At 49.2% G+C, this 14,347-nt stretch overlaps 1 protein-coding gene across 2 annotated transcripts in view; it reads right to left on the bottom strand.

Moving 5' to 3' along the window:
• kif26ba (kinesin family member 26Ba) overlaps positions 1–14,347 on the bottom strand; it is a 356,970-nt gene that overhangs the window by 40,463 nt on the left and 302,160 nt on the right. For both annotated transcript variants that reach the window (XM_059985564.1, XM_059985565.1), the window contains one exon: positions 5,299–8,560. In XM_059985564.1, the coding sequence (XP_059841547.1) occupies positions 5,299–8,560 (3,262 nt within the window). The remainder of the gene's footprint in view (positions 1–5,298; positions 8,561–14,347) is intronic.

Genomic DNA, 14,347 nt, shown 5'->3' with positions numbered 1-14,347 from the left:
GCTCCTCCAAAAACCCGTCCCATTGTTGCAACCACTGATGCACCAAATCCAACAGTCCACTGAAGCCCAGTCCATTTAGTTCATGACTCCTCTGAGTTTGTGACCTCACTGAAGCCAACTCATTGCATCAGCCTCTGCTTAGAACTTAAATACCATTAAATCCATGAATCCACAATACCAGTTTTAAACCACCACTGCAGTAAATCCTTAAGTTCTGTTACTCCATTGTACCTGACTGTCCAGTAAACTTTCTCTCCATTACATGTCGTTCCATTATTTCCCAACACTCTATTCTATCCCATTCTGTCATTACACTCTCTCCAGCTCTCTATATTCTATCCATCCTTCATTATATTGTTTCCATCGCTGAATTAAACCCATCCCCTGGTATTTACACTGAGCCAATATCCTCAGTTTGTAAAGGTTGTCAACTCCACCAAACTACTCTGAGGCAGAGGCATAAGATCCACACCCTGGTCTTACTGCTTGAGGTTAGGATTCTAGGGGAGTTTAGAACAGCCTCGGAATACAATGACATCCCTCTAGAAAAGAGAGGAGGAGGAATTTCTTTTGGCTAGTGGGTGGTAAATCTGTGGAACTGATTGCCACAAGTGACTGTGGAGGCTAAGTCATCGGGTATATTTAAAAAGCAGAGGTTGATAGATTCTTGATTAGCGAGAGCATCGTTACAGGGAAAAGGCAAGAGAACGGGGTCAAAGGGGATAATAAATCAGCCATGATAGAATGGCAGAGAAGACGATGGGCTGAACGGCCTAATTCTGCGATGTCTTATGGTCTTATGGTTAGGCGCAAGGATAATCAGCTTCTCCCATAAGGAACACATTATGGAGGACAAATAATTGACAGAAAAGTCAGCTTGCAGCAGCTTCAGGAGTCGGGGATTCACATGAAAGCCATACAGATGCCGCAGGTACAGAGACTGATGCACTCAACACAAGGACAAGCAACACTGAACTTAAGGACAATGCATGAAAGTGAAACATTACCTCAGGTCACAACAGAGATAATGCCCTGCAGACTTGGCTATCAGTGAGACTACAAAGATCAATTCAAAGAAGTGATGCATCTGATGGATTTAATGAAGCAGTGCCTTTAATGAAGTGATTCATTTAATGCAATGGTGGATTCCAGGAAGAAATGGGTTCAATAAAGTGATATATTGATTGGAGAGATTGATTTAAGAGAATGCATTTGAAAGAGTTTAGAGTTCTCAGTGAAGTTTTGGTTTGTTCAGTCGGTTGAATCAAACAATGGATTTGATGGCATTTTGGATTAATCATGTTGGATTCAGGGAAACAACGGTACCCTGTACTCCCTTGCCACAGTGCGTAATTAGACTTGCTTTACAGACTCTGTCCTCATAATCCAAGGTCAATGTCCTGAACACCAGCTGCTTCTCTCTCCACAGATGCTACCTGACCTGCAGAACATTTCCAATACTTTCTGCTTTCATTTTATCTCTGGTTTTATCCCTCTGCGTGGGTTTGAAGGAGAATGTTGGTGATAGTGCCTCAGGGATAAGGTCACTTTACAGTGATAATCTTATCATTTGGTTGTAAACCCTGCTTGGATGCACTCCAATCCAACCAAGTCAAATTGGTTTTTATCCAATTTTTTATCACCAATAAATAAATGTACTCTAAACATAAGGATTTCTTTAATAAGTTCATATTAGTGTCTTCCATTTTGTCTCTGAATTGTCCAGAAGACTAATTTTTGTCTCCTGAGACTGCAGGACATCAGGAGAGTTCCATCAGGCGTTTAGGATATTTAAATTTGGTTAATTAAAAAAAAACAATTATTCTCAGGAACAGTGAAACGACTGGTCTGTTGCCAATGCCCAGAGCCAAAATGTTAATTTGGATTTTTCTTTTGCTTGAATATTGCTTATGTGTTTGTCAACACTCCTGCTATGATTTCAATTTCAGTGTGCTCTCCAATTGCACTTCATCAGCCAATTGTCTGCCTCCTTCAAACCAAATCTTGGAAACCAATGAACTCCTGGTGAATTCCCAATGCTATCAAACACTTAGGAAGAGTTTGACCTCGACCTCCCTCCACAAAAGCAAATCATCAAGACTGTTTCTGTAGATAAAGCATCCCAAGTTTAATCTCAAAATGTCGCAAAGGCAAATGAAGGATTGCAGCACTCTTGCTAAATCCTGTCTTAGGTCCTGACCAGAACCAATGATCTGAAGGCACAAGTTGGAATCCCACAAGTGCATCTGCGATAGTTCAGTTCAGTTAATTACACAAAATTAAGTTTTATTTCAGGAGTCAGTGATTACAAATTATTGGACTGAAGCCAACACCCACCTGGTTTGCAGGGAAAGGTTTGCCCTCATTGTGTGTGACACAGACTCGCAGTAACTTTCCAGGTTGGTAGCCTCACAGATAGACAGGGTCATAGAGACAGACAGCATGGAAACAAGCACTGCAACTCATCAAATCCATCCCTCTTATCAACCACTTCCACCAACTTTACACCAACCCCATTTTATTCTTCCCACTTTTCCATAAAATCATTCCCACTTTTGAGGAAACAACAAGCAGGAAAGACAAAGAAGAATCGATGGATATTGTGCACTTGGATATTCAGAAGTCTTTGACAAGACAAGAGCCCACGGTATTACAGGAAAGGTTCTAGCATGGAAAGAGCACTGGCTAGTTGATAGGAGGAGTGGGAATAAAGGCAGCCTTTACTGGTTGGGTGCCCCTGACTCGTGATGTTCCACAGGGCTTTGTGTTGGGATATTGTAGGTGAATGATCTTGATGATGGCTTTGAGGCCAGATTTCCAGACCATAAGACATTGGAACAGAATTAGGTCATTTAGCCCATCAAATCTGCTCTGCCATTCAATCATGACTGATCCTTTTTTCTCCCCTCCCCAGCCTTCTCCCTGTAACAGTTGTTGCCATATCCAATCAAGAGCCTATAAAGTTCTGCCTTAAGTACACCCAACGATCTGACCTCCACGGCTGCCTGTGGTAATAAATTCCACACAAATTTAACATCCTCTAGCTAAAGAAATTTCTCCACATATCTATTTTATATGGACATCCCTCCATCTTGAGGCTGTGCCCTCTTGTCCTAGACTCCCCAGCCACAAGAAACATCCTTCCTACATCTACTTTGTCTAGGCCTTTCAACATCCTAAAGTTTTCAATGAGCTTTCCCCTCATCCTTCTAAATTCCAGCGAGTACAGGCCCAGAGCCATCAAATGTACCCTTTCACTCCCAGAATCATCCTTGAGAACCTCCTCTGAACCCTCTCCAATGCCAGCACATCTTTGCTTAGATGAGGAGCCCAAAACTGTCCACAATACTCAAGGTGAGGCCTTACCAGGGCCTTATAAAGCCTCAGCAACACATCCCTGCTCCTGTATTCCAATCCTCTTGAAATTCAATGTTAGCATTCACTTTGAAAGGACTAGAATTTAAAAGGAAGGATGTAATGCTGAGGTTTTATAAGGCACTTGTGAGGCCTCATTTGGGGTATTGTCAGCAGTTTTGGGCCCCTAATTTAAGAAAGGATGTGCTGACATTGGAAGTGGTTCTGAGGAGATTCACAAGAAATGCTGAAACATATGAGGAGCGTTTGAAGGCTCTTGACCTTTACTCATTGAAATTTAGAAGAGTGAGCAGGGAACCTCATTGAAATATTGAGTGGCCAAGATAGAGTGGATGTGGAGAGGATATTTCCTATTGTGGGGAAGTGTACAATCAGACGGTACAGCCCCAGATTAGGGATGCGTCCATTTAGAATGGAGATGAGGAGGAATTTCTTCAGCCCGAGAGTGGTAAATCTGTGGAATTTGTTGCCACAGGCAGCTTTGGAGGCCAAGTCATTGGGTGTATTTAAGACAGACGTTGATAGATTCTTGATTAGTCAGGGCATGAAAGGTAAAGGGGAGAAGGCAGAAGAATGGGGTTGAGAGGGAAATGGATTAGCCTCGATGGGCTGAATGGTCTAATTCTGCTCCTATGTCTTATGGTATCACAGTCTGATCACTCACCTAACTACCTAACAACTAGTAACAAATCACAGCGGCCAATAAACCAACCAGATTGCATGTTTTTGGGAGGTGGGCAGAAACTGGAGCACCCAGAGTCATGGCGGTAACATTAACTCCACACAGAGAGGACTGGAGGCTGGGATTGAACCTGGCTCTCTGACGCTGTGTGGCAGCAACTCTGCGAGCTACACTCCTCTGCCATCCACAGTGTCAAGGGAGGGAGGTAGCAACACCTCAGACAAACCAGAGTGCACAGAGCTGTGCAGGACCACACTTGGAGTATTGTGTGTATTTCTGGTCACCTGGTCGGGTGGTGAATATCAGAAGTAAGTTTTGTCACACCGAGGATGGTGGGTGCGTGGAATGCCCTGCCAGGAGGTGGTTGTAGTGGCAGATATGTTAGGGGTATTTAAGAAACTCCTAGATGGGTACATGGATGAAGGAGAACTGGAGGGTTATGTAGGAGGGAAGTGTTTTAGAGTAGGTTGGCACAACACTGTGGGCCGAAGGGCCTGTACTTTGCTGCAATGTGCTACAGCACTGTGAAAAAGTATCAAGTACATAAGTACAGGTATATCCAAAGAGCTTAAGACTTTTGCACAGTACACAGTGGTATAAAGATGATGTCATTAGCTAGAGTGACACAGAAAAGATTCAAGATCCAAGACTTACTTCCCTGGAACATAGTTGGTGGAGGGGTGACTTTGGAGCTTTGGGGGGCAAACAAGGTGAACTGTTTCAGTCTTTTCCCTGGGGTTGGCCACATAGGTTTACAGTGTGAGATGGCATGTTTTTCACACGGGGGCGATGGGGACACGGAATGAGCTGGCACAGGAAGTGACGCTGGTGGTTTAATTACAAGGTTCAGCGGACAGCCGGGCAGGTAGATGTACAGGAAAAGTTTAGAAGGATGTGAGCTAACCACGGCGAAATGGGACTCTAGCTTAGACGTGTGCACACAACGGACTGCAGATGCTGGGAACAATCTCCCGGAGGTCAGGTCAGGCAGCATCTGAAAGAGGAATGGATTTATTGGCGCTTTGAGCCTTGAGGAAGGGTTTTGACTAGAAACACTTGACAATTTCTTTCCTCTCACAGATGCTGCTGGGCCTGCAGAGTTCCTTCAGCAAGGCAAGACAGGTATCTTGCTCGGCCGATGTGAGCTGAGCCCAAAGGCCTGTTTCCCTGCTGCCTGTAGATGTTTAAAGCAGGTCAAACCCACCCCACCGAGCTCTGAAATTGTGCGCTGGCCAGCCTACCTGCAGTCGTCCTTTTCTTCGGGGACTTCAGGCTCCTGCAGCGCCCGGGGCCGGAGTTGCCATTTTCACTGGTGGAGTCCTGGGCAGAGGAGGCACTGCCTGTGGCTTCGCTGTCCCTCATCATGCTCTCGTAGCCACTGCTGCCCCCGCTGTGGTAGAAGAGGGCGGTTTTGCCCATGGCCGGAGGCAGCTCGCCGCTCAGGACGCTGCTGTTGTCGCTGGCGTGCCCGCTGCTGCAACGGTGGGGCCTGCGAGGGGGTGTGACTTTGCTGTAGGGTGAGGGCAGGGTCTGGGGAGGGGGCGGCGCGGCCTTGTCTGGGGACTGGCCCTCAGGCTCGCCTCCGCCCCCGCCGGGCGTCTGCTGGGCCCATAGGCTGCCACCCCCTTGTAGAAGCTCAGAGATGCGGCCATTGACAGCACGCAGCGGTAGTTTGGCCACCAGGCCAGAGGCGCCTCTGCTCTGCTTGCTGCTGAGCGACTGTGTGGACCAGGACATGTTCCTGGAGTGGGAGGGCATGCTGGGGCTGCGGCCCACCGACTGTGGCAGCGACTTGGTGGAGAAGCTGAGGGTTTTGGTGCTGGAGGCCGAGAGGCTGCGGCACTTGGGGCCGGCCAGCAGCAGCCTGCTGACAGCCGACATCTTGGAGGGGCCAGGCTTTGGCGAGGAGGCCGGGCCTGCATGGGTGGGTGAAGAGGGGCCAGGGCCGGCCCGGTTCAGGCTCCTGCCGGTCCTGGGCATGGTGCTGTCCCGTCCGGCGGCCAGTTTGGGGCCTCCAGGGCTCAGGCTACCCAGCCGCTCCAGTGACAGGCAGTCGTAGTGACCGGCGCCCCTGCGGTTCAGGGAGCTGGCCCGGGAGTTGGCCAGCTCACCCTTGCTGCTTCCCTTACCACCGGCATCTGGGGCAGGGTTCTTGGCCTTAGGATTCCAGTCGTCGAGGATGCCGGGCTGTGCTGGGGCAGAGGGCAAGTGCTGAGGGCTGGCCCTGTTCCTCTGGTCCAGGCTGGACTTGCGGACTGGGGGCAGAGGCGGCATGCCCTTGGGTCTGGGCAGCACCCCGTGCTTGGGGGAGCCCAGTCTGCGTTCTAAGGTGGTCCTGGGACTGCAGGGTGTGGTGGCCTGTGAGGGTGAGGCACTGCTCTCTGTGCCCAGACAGGGGGTCCTCGGGGCTGGGGCCTCAGCATCGTCACAGCAACTGGACCAGGCTGGGGCCTCGGTGTTATCACGGCAACAGGACTGGGACAAGACCTCGGCATCATCGTGGTGACTTGGCTGGGCCGTGGCCTCAGCATTGTCATGGCGACAGGACTGGGCTGAGGCCTCGATGTCATCAAGGTGACTGGAGGGGGCTGGCGCCTCAATGTCACTGCGGAGACCAGGTGGAGTTGGGGCCTGGCTCCCGCCGCTTCCACCCTCCGCTGAGAGGACGGAGGCCTGGCTGGGGGAAGGACTGAGGGCCATCTCGCAGCCATCTGCCACCCTCCCGCCAGACCAATCCCCACTCCCCACCCAGCCCTGGACTTTATCCCGATTCGTCTCTGAGCTGTGGCTCCCCTCCAGCCCAGACACTCCCTCCTCCTCCTCCTCATCCTCCTGCTCCTCCTCCACCTCCCGCTTTAGCCAAGGGTCCTCGAAACTCGCCCCATTGGAGGCCTGGTCGCCCTCTGGCTCTCCGCCAGAGGCCCGGCTGGGTGCAGGCGACGGCTCCTGGGAGCTCCCACTCCCCTCATTCGAGTCACTGGGCCTTGGACTGATGCTGGGAGTCTGGGCTGGGGAGCATCCCTGGTGTGCAGCCAGGCTCAGCGGGCTGGAGCTGCACCCGGTGGCCCTCCCCAGAGAGCCTGTCGCACTGTGGGATCCAGCCGCCACCTGGTGGATGCCCCCGGCCTCAGACCCCTTCTCCCGCAGGCGCAGGAACCGGTCCATGATGGAGAGCTTCCCGCTCTGAGCGTGGGCCGGACCCTCATCCTGGGGGCCGTGGATGTCATCTGCCTCAAGAGCAGGGAGCCGGGCCTGCGCCTGCCCCTCGCCGCCCTGCGCCACAAAGCTATGGCACGACTGCTCCCCGTCACTGCCCGTGCTCATTTCACTCAGCCAGGAGCTGATTGAGGAGCGGCGGCTGCCAGGCCCCTCCTCTCCCTCCTCCCCCTCCGGGCTCGGCTCATCAAAGGGCAGGAACTGGGCCAGGCTCAGCTGGGAGAGGGAGGCAGGCAGGCCGTCCTCCAGTTCCTCGTGGAGGCTGCTAATGATGCTGACAGGCCTGGAACCCGAGGGCAGGGCACGCACTGAGCAATCGCTGTCCAGGCTGGCAATACTGGCTGGTCGGCCCTCACCCAGGGCGCCGCTGGCCACCAGCCCCTCCACCAGGGTGAAGACCAACTCATCCTCCCCATTCAGCTCCAGAGGCCTCTGTTGAACTGCCACCTCTGGCTCTGCCGATGGCCTCTTTGCCGCCTGGGGACTCATCCCTACTGGGGAGGCCCGGGTCTCGGGCTGGGGAGGGGGTGGTGGGGGAGGTGGAGGGGGCGGGGCAGGACTGGGCAGGGAGCCCTTCTGAGTGTAGACCTTGCAGCGCTGGGAGGGTGAAGGCTGGGGCTTGTAGTCTGCTGTTTTGGACAGGCTGGCCACCCCCAGTCTGGGGGAGCCGGCTGGCCTGGGCTTAGGATCACTGCCCTCCCTGGCCCCCTGACCCCTGGATGCGCCAGGCTGGGACCCGGGGGATGGGGGAGCAGACGGGCCACCAGCCAGAGCTGGGCCGGCCTGGGGCCTGGTCTGGATGGGCTCCTCAGAGACCTCTCTGGTGAGTCGCTGAGGGGCCTCGGCTTCCCCGTGGCCGGCAGGGTTCTGTGAGCTGAGCCCCTCCTCGAACGGGAACTTGGTGGGCTCCTCACTACCATCGATGCACTCCAATCGTTCCTGCAGCTCGGCGAATGTGTTACACTTCAGGCAGTCCCCCTCTGCCCCTCCCTCCGGCCCCGCCTCCTTCCGGGCTCTCTGCAGTGAGGGGATGATGGGGACAAACTCGGGCGGGCCCTCGTTGTCCGTCAGCTCTTTGTCAGAGAGGGCGGCGCCGTTGGGGCCCACATAGATCACAGTGTCACACGATTGCTCGCTGCTGGAGGAGTAATCGGGCTCTCCCGCCAAGTTCAGCATGGGCAGGTCCGGGTCAGCACCGGCCCGCGGGTGGAAAGGCCGCAGCTGCGTTGGCCGCCGCATTCGCCCCTCTTCACAGGAGCTCTCGCCTCCGGATGAGCTGGAGGTGTACTGGAAGAGGAAAGAATGCCAGTCAACATCTCTGCCTAAAAACAGTAGGCAACCCTCCACCCACGTCCTTCGGAGGTTAAGGAGCTTTGACTTAGCACTGAATACTCAAACAAACTTTTACATGTGTGCTGTTGACAGTCTCCATCATGTCTAACATGGCCATTCGAGCCGCAGAGACATCAGTCCAATACACCCCTCCCTGCCATTGGTGTTCTCTACAGGAGGCGCTGCCTCAAGAGGGCAACAAAGATACCTACCATCATGCCATGCCTTCTTCTTGCAGCTAGCACTGAGCTAGGAGATACAGATGCCTGAAGTCCGACAACACAGCTTAAAGAATATCTACTTCCCTCAACCATCCTGTTCTTGAACCAACCTGCACAAGCCTAATCACTACAGTTCAGAAACACTAAAGTTTAAAGTACATTTATTATCAAAGAATGCATGCTTCGTACAATCTTGAGATTTGTCTCCTCAGAGGGAGCCACACAAAAAGAGACCCAGAAGAACCCATTAAAACAAAAGAAATGAAGACTATGACCACTTTTCACTAAAATAGACTTCTTGTTCTCTTTTTGCACTACTTATTTAACTTTTTAAAAAAAATAATGCTCTTCTTACTGTAAGTTACAATTTTACTATTACGTATTGCAATGTACTGCGGCCACTTAAAATTTCATGACACATGCCAACAATATTAAATCTGGTTCTGATTCTGTTTCTAATTATGCTTTTGTAATTGTGCTTTTCTTGCAAATATCATGAATGACGTGTTTATGTTTTTCCTGTGAATGCTGTACATTCGATGCTCTGTGTCTGTGATTCTGCTGCAAGCAGGTTTTTCGCTGTATCTATGCATATACTCATCTTTGAACATGTGTCCCTCAAGAGCAGGGGTTCCCAACCGGGGATCCATGGACAACCTCGGCTATCGGTAAGGGTCCATGGCATAAAAAAGGTTGGGAACTCCTGCCTCAGGAATTAGCAAGTAAGGGCAGGAGATGGCCAGTTGGCTCTCCCAAGCCCGAACCACAATAAATCAAGATCTTCTGTTAGTTACTTATTCAAAGGACATGAGCTTTGCAGGCTGAGCCAGCACTTCATTTCTCCTGGAAGCACAGGAGAGAGTTTAATTGATTTAAGCCGAAATGGAGCAAGGATTGATCTGATGTTTGGACGACTGAAAAGGTGAGGGTGTGGGAGCTGGAGGCGAGGGGCGGGTTGGTTCAGCTTGTGGCTCTGCGCTGAACTGAACCTGTGCATTGCTGTAGCGCATCCTGCAGATGGTACTGCTGCTAATCTGTACAGTAACTGCGCTAAAGCCTTCGGCACAGATACGTAGCCAGGGCTCCCAAGACTTCTGCACTGTACCCTATTTGTCAACATGGAGTATGGAGTAAGTTTGTAAATCCAGTGGGAACAAAAAATGTTGGGACTGGTGAGGGTGGGGTGCCACGGGAGGGGTGTGGGCAGGTGGCAGAGAAGTGGCAGGGGCACTGGGGGTGGGGGTGATGAGGGGTGCAGACACACCCAGCCCTGAGACACCAGGTAGGGTCATATGATTCCAAACAATTGGTTTATTGATCATTGCAGAATGTCTCTCTGCTGCTTCCCACTCCCTCCCCTCTCCCTTCCCCTTTTCCCAACCGTGGTTCCCCTCTCCCTGTCCCCTTCCCACTCTCAGTCCACAAAAGTCCCATTTTAGAATCAGGTTTATGATCGCTCACATTTATCAGGAAATTAATTCTGCTTTGTTGCAGAAGTATAGGGCAATACATAAAATCACTACAGTGCTGTATTCCAGTGGAAGAGTGAGTGAACGGCTGTGGTTTGGATGGGATTCATATTGTGTCGGCTGCTCGTGCCCTGCATGATGTCTGGTGAACTACATATACCTGTCTGGACATGCCCCCTGCTGACTGCTCCTCCCACAGACCCTGGTATAAAGGCGATTGAGGCATGAGCCCGGCCTCTCAGTCTCCAGGATGTATTATGGTGGTCAACCACTGCTTGTTCTTTCTACCAGTCAATAAAAGCCGATATCTCGCCTTCATATCTCAAAGAGAGTTATTGATGGTGCATCATGATGATTGACACATGTCATGATGCCTGATGTCCTTTTACCTCAGCATCATTTTCCGCCACTGTCCCCAAAGTCCTCGCTTCCTTTCCTGCTCGGAAATCTATCGGGTATTGAATGAACTCTGTGACCAGACTGTCATGGCTTGCTTCACTGAAGAAATTCCTACTCATTCTAACTCTGAATGTACTACATCTTATCCTGATACTGTGATCCCCAGTCCAGATATCTTTCCTGCATCCAGTCTGCACCGCCTTGTATCCTGAGTCATATTAATTTGTTGTGTTACATTGAAAGGTACAGTTAAATGCATTGCCTGTGTTAACAATCAATACAGCTTAAGGATTAAATTTTTTTTTATTGGGATACAGTGGGGGATAGGCCCTTCTGTCCTTTCAAGCCATGCTGCCCAGAACTCTCTCAATTTAATCCTGGTCTAATCACGGGATAATTCACAATGATTTTTCCTACCAACCGGAGTATCCGGAGGAAACCCACGCGGTCACGGGGAGAACATGCAAACTCCTTACAGACAGCGATGGGAATTGAACCTGGGTCGGCGGTACTGTAAAACGCTGTGCTAACCACAACACAACCGTGCCCCATAGCATGCCCACGTTGTAATGTGGAAACTTTGTAATGGCACCTTCCATCCTGCACTTCCACTAAACCCTAGAGAACGCAGGTCTAGTTTACCCAGTCATCCCTGGACAGCAAACCTGCCACCTCTGGTCAGGAGCAAAAACAAACTCATTGGGTCAGATAGCATCTGCAGAGGGAAATGGACAGTGGAACGAGCTGCCAGGGGAATGGTGCATGAGGGTTTGAGAGCAATATTTAAGAGACACGGTAGCACAATCGCTTAACAGTGCCAGTGTACAGTTAGGGCTATGGTTAGTGAATCGAGGCCATACTATGTTGACAATCCTCACCTACTTGATTTGATGAAAACAACACATCTCACTGTATGTTTTGATGTATGTACGATAAATAAAGCTCATCTTTATCTTATAAATTCGGGTAAGTACAGTGCTTTGCAAAAGTCTTTTATATATATATATATATATATATATATATATATATATATATATATATGAGCTAGGATTGATTACTTCTGCATAGTACTGCACAGTGCCTATAAAAAGTATTCACCCCCCCCCCTTGAAAATGTTCTTGTTTTATTGTCTTACAACAATAGATATAATTTGGCTTTTTTAACACTGATCAACAGAAAAAGATTCTTTCAGGTCAAAGTGAAAACAGATCTCTACAATGTGATCTAAATTAGTTACAAATATAAAACACTAAATAATTAATTGCTCAAGTATTCATCCCCTTCATGTCAGTCTTTAGTAGATGCTCCTTTGGCAGCAATTACAGCCTTGAGTCTGTGTGGATTGGTTTCCATCAGCTTTGCACATCTGGACACTGGAATTTTTCTCCATTCTTTACAAAACTGCTCAAGCTCTGTCACATTACATGGGGATTGTGAGTGAACAGCCCTTTTCAAGTCCAGCCACAAATTCTTGATTGGATTGAGGTCTGGACTCTGACTTGGCCACTCCAGGACATTAACTTTGTTGTTTTTAAGCCATTCTTGTGTGGCTTTGGCTTTATGCTTGGGGTCACTGTCTTGCTGGAAAACAAATCTTCTCCCAAATGCAGTTCTATTGCAGACTGCATTAGGTGTTCCTCCAGGATTTCCCTGTAATTTGCTGCATTCATTTTACCCTCTACCTTCTCAGGCCTTCCAGGGCCTGCTGCAGTGAAGCATCCCCACAGCGTGATGCAGCCACCACCATGCTTCATGGTAGGGATGGAGTGTTTTTGATTATGTTCAGTGCATAACATTTAGTCTGATGGCCAAAAAGCTCAATTTTGGTTTCATCAGACCATAGAACCTTCATAGCTGACTTTGAGTCTCCCACGTGCCTTCTGGCAAACTCTAGCTGAGATTTCATGTGAGTGTTTTTCGACAGTGGCTTTCTCTTTGCCACTCTCCCATAAAGCTGCGACTGGTGAAGCACCCGGGCAACAGCTGTTGTATGCGTAGTCTCTCCCATCTCAGACACTGAAGCTTGCAATTCCTCCAGAGTTGTCATAGGTCTCCTGGTGGACTCCCTCACTTGTCCCCATCTTGCTCAGTCACTCAGCTTCTGAGGACGGCCTGCTCTGAGCAGATTTACAGTTGTGTCATATTCTTTTCATTTCTTGATGATTAACTTAACAGTACTCCAAGGGATATTCAGTAACTTGGAAATTTTCTTGTACCTCTCTGACTTGTGCTTTTCAATAAACTTTTCACAGAGTTGCTTAGAGTGCTCTTTTGTCTTCATGGTATAGTCTTTACCAGGATACTGACTCATCAACAGCTGGTCCTTCCAGATACAGGGATATTTTTACTACAATCAATTGAAACACCTTGACTGCACACAAGTGATCGCCATTTAAATAGCTTTGTGACTTCTTAAACCAACGGCCTACATCAGTGATGATTTGGTGGGCCATATTAAAGGGGATGAATATTCGTGTAATCAACTGTTTTGTGTTTTATATTTGTAACTAATTTAGATCACTTTGTAGAGAGCTGTTTTCACTTCGCCAGAAAAGAATCTTTTTCTGTTGATCAGTGTCAAGAAAGCCAAATTAAATCCACTGTGATTCAATGCTGTAAAACAATAAAACATGAAAACTTCCCGCCGGGGGGGGGGGGTGAATAGTTTTTATAGGCATTGTATTTGTCAACGTGGAGTGGAGAGCGAGTTTATAAATCTGGCGAGTGTAAAAGATTTTGGGAATAGTGAGGGTGGAGTGCTGCAGGGAAGGAGAGCTGGGGTGATGGAGCAGGTGTAGACACACCCAGCCCTGAGACACCAGGCGAGATCATTTGATTCTGAACAATTGGCTTATTGACCACAACAGAATGCCTCTCTGGTGCTTCCCACTCTCTCCCCTCTCCCTTCGCCTTTTCCCAACCATGATTCTCCTCGCCCTGTCCTCTTTCTCCTCTCAGTCCACAATAAAGACCCATATCAGAATCAGGTTTATCATCACTCACATGTGTCATAAAATTTGATTTTTTTTGTGGTGGCACTACAGTGCAATACATAAAATCACTACAGTACTGTGTAAAAGCCTTGTGTGTGTGTGTGTGTGTGTGTGTACGGTGATGGTCCAGGTGCAGGTCGACAGGACTGGAAAGAATAACAGTTTAACACAGACTAGATGGACCTAAGGGTTGGTTTCTGCACAGTAGTACTCTATGACGTTTTGGGTGTAGACCCTTCATCTGAACTGAAAGATAGAGGAAAGGTATCCAATAGAAAGTGGCGAAGAAGAGTGATGGAGCCAGATGAGGAGGCTTGATAGACGAGGGGACATAACAGATGGAACAGCATTCCCTCAGTAACTGTACAATCTAACCCACTCCTGATTAGAGGAGACAAAAATACCTTAAAGTGTTCCTGATGAAGGGTCTCGTCCTGAGTCTTCAACTGTTTATTCCTCTCCATAAATACCAGCAGAACTACTCAGTACCTCCAGCATTTTGTGTGTGTCGCTCTGGGTTTCTGGTACCTGCAGAGTCGCTTATGTTTAAAAATAACTTGTGGTTTGTGTGGCATGGGAAGATAAATGTCTGCTATATAAAGCAGCTCAGAAGCCTTTGATTTATTGCACGAGCATTACAAAGCATTTAGAAGCTGCTA

The sequence above is a fragment of the Hypanus sabinus genome, chromosome 12, assembly GCF_030144855.1.
Source record: "Hypanus sabinus isolate sHypSab1 chromosome 12, sHypSab1.hap1, whole genome shotgun sequence".
NCBI lineage: Eukaryota > Metazoa > Chordata > Chondrichthyes > Myliobatiformes > Dasyatidae > Hypanus > Hypanus sabinus.
This window is presented reverse-complemented; position numbering and strand designations above follow the sequence as displayed.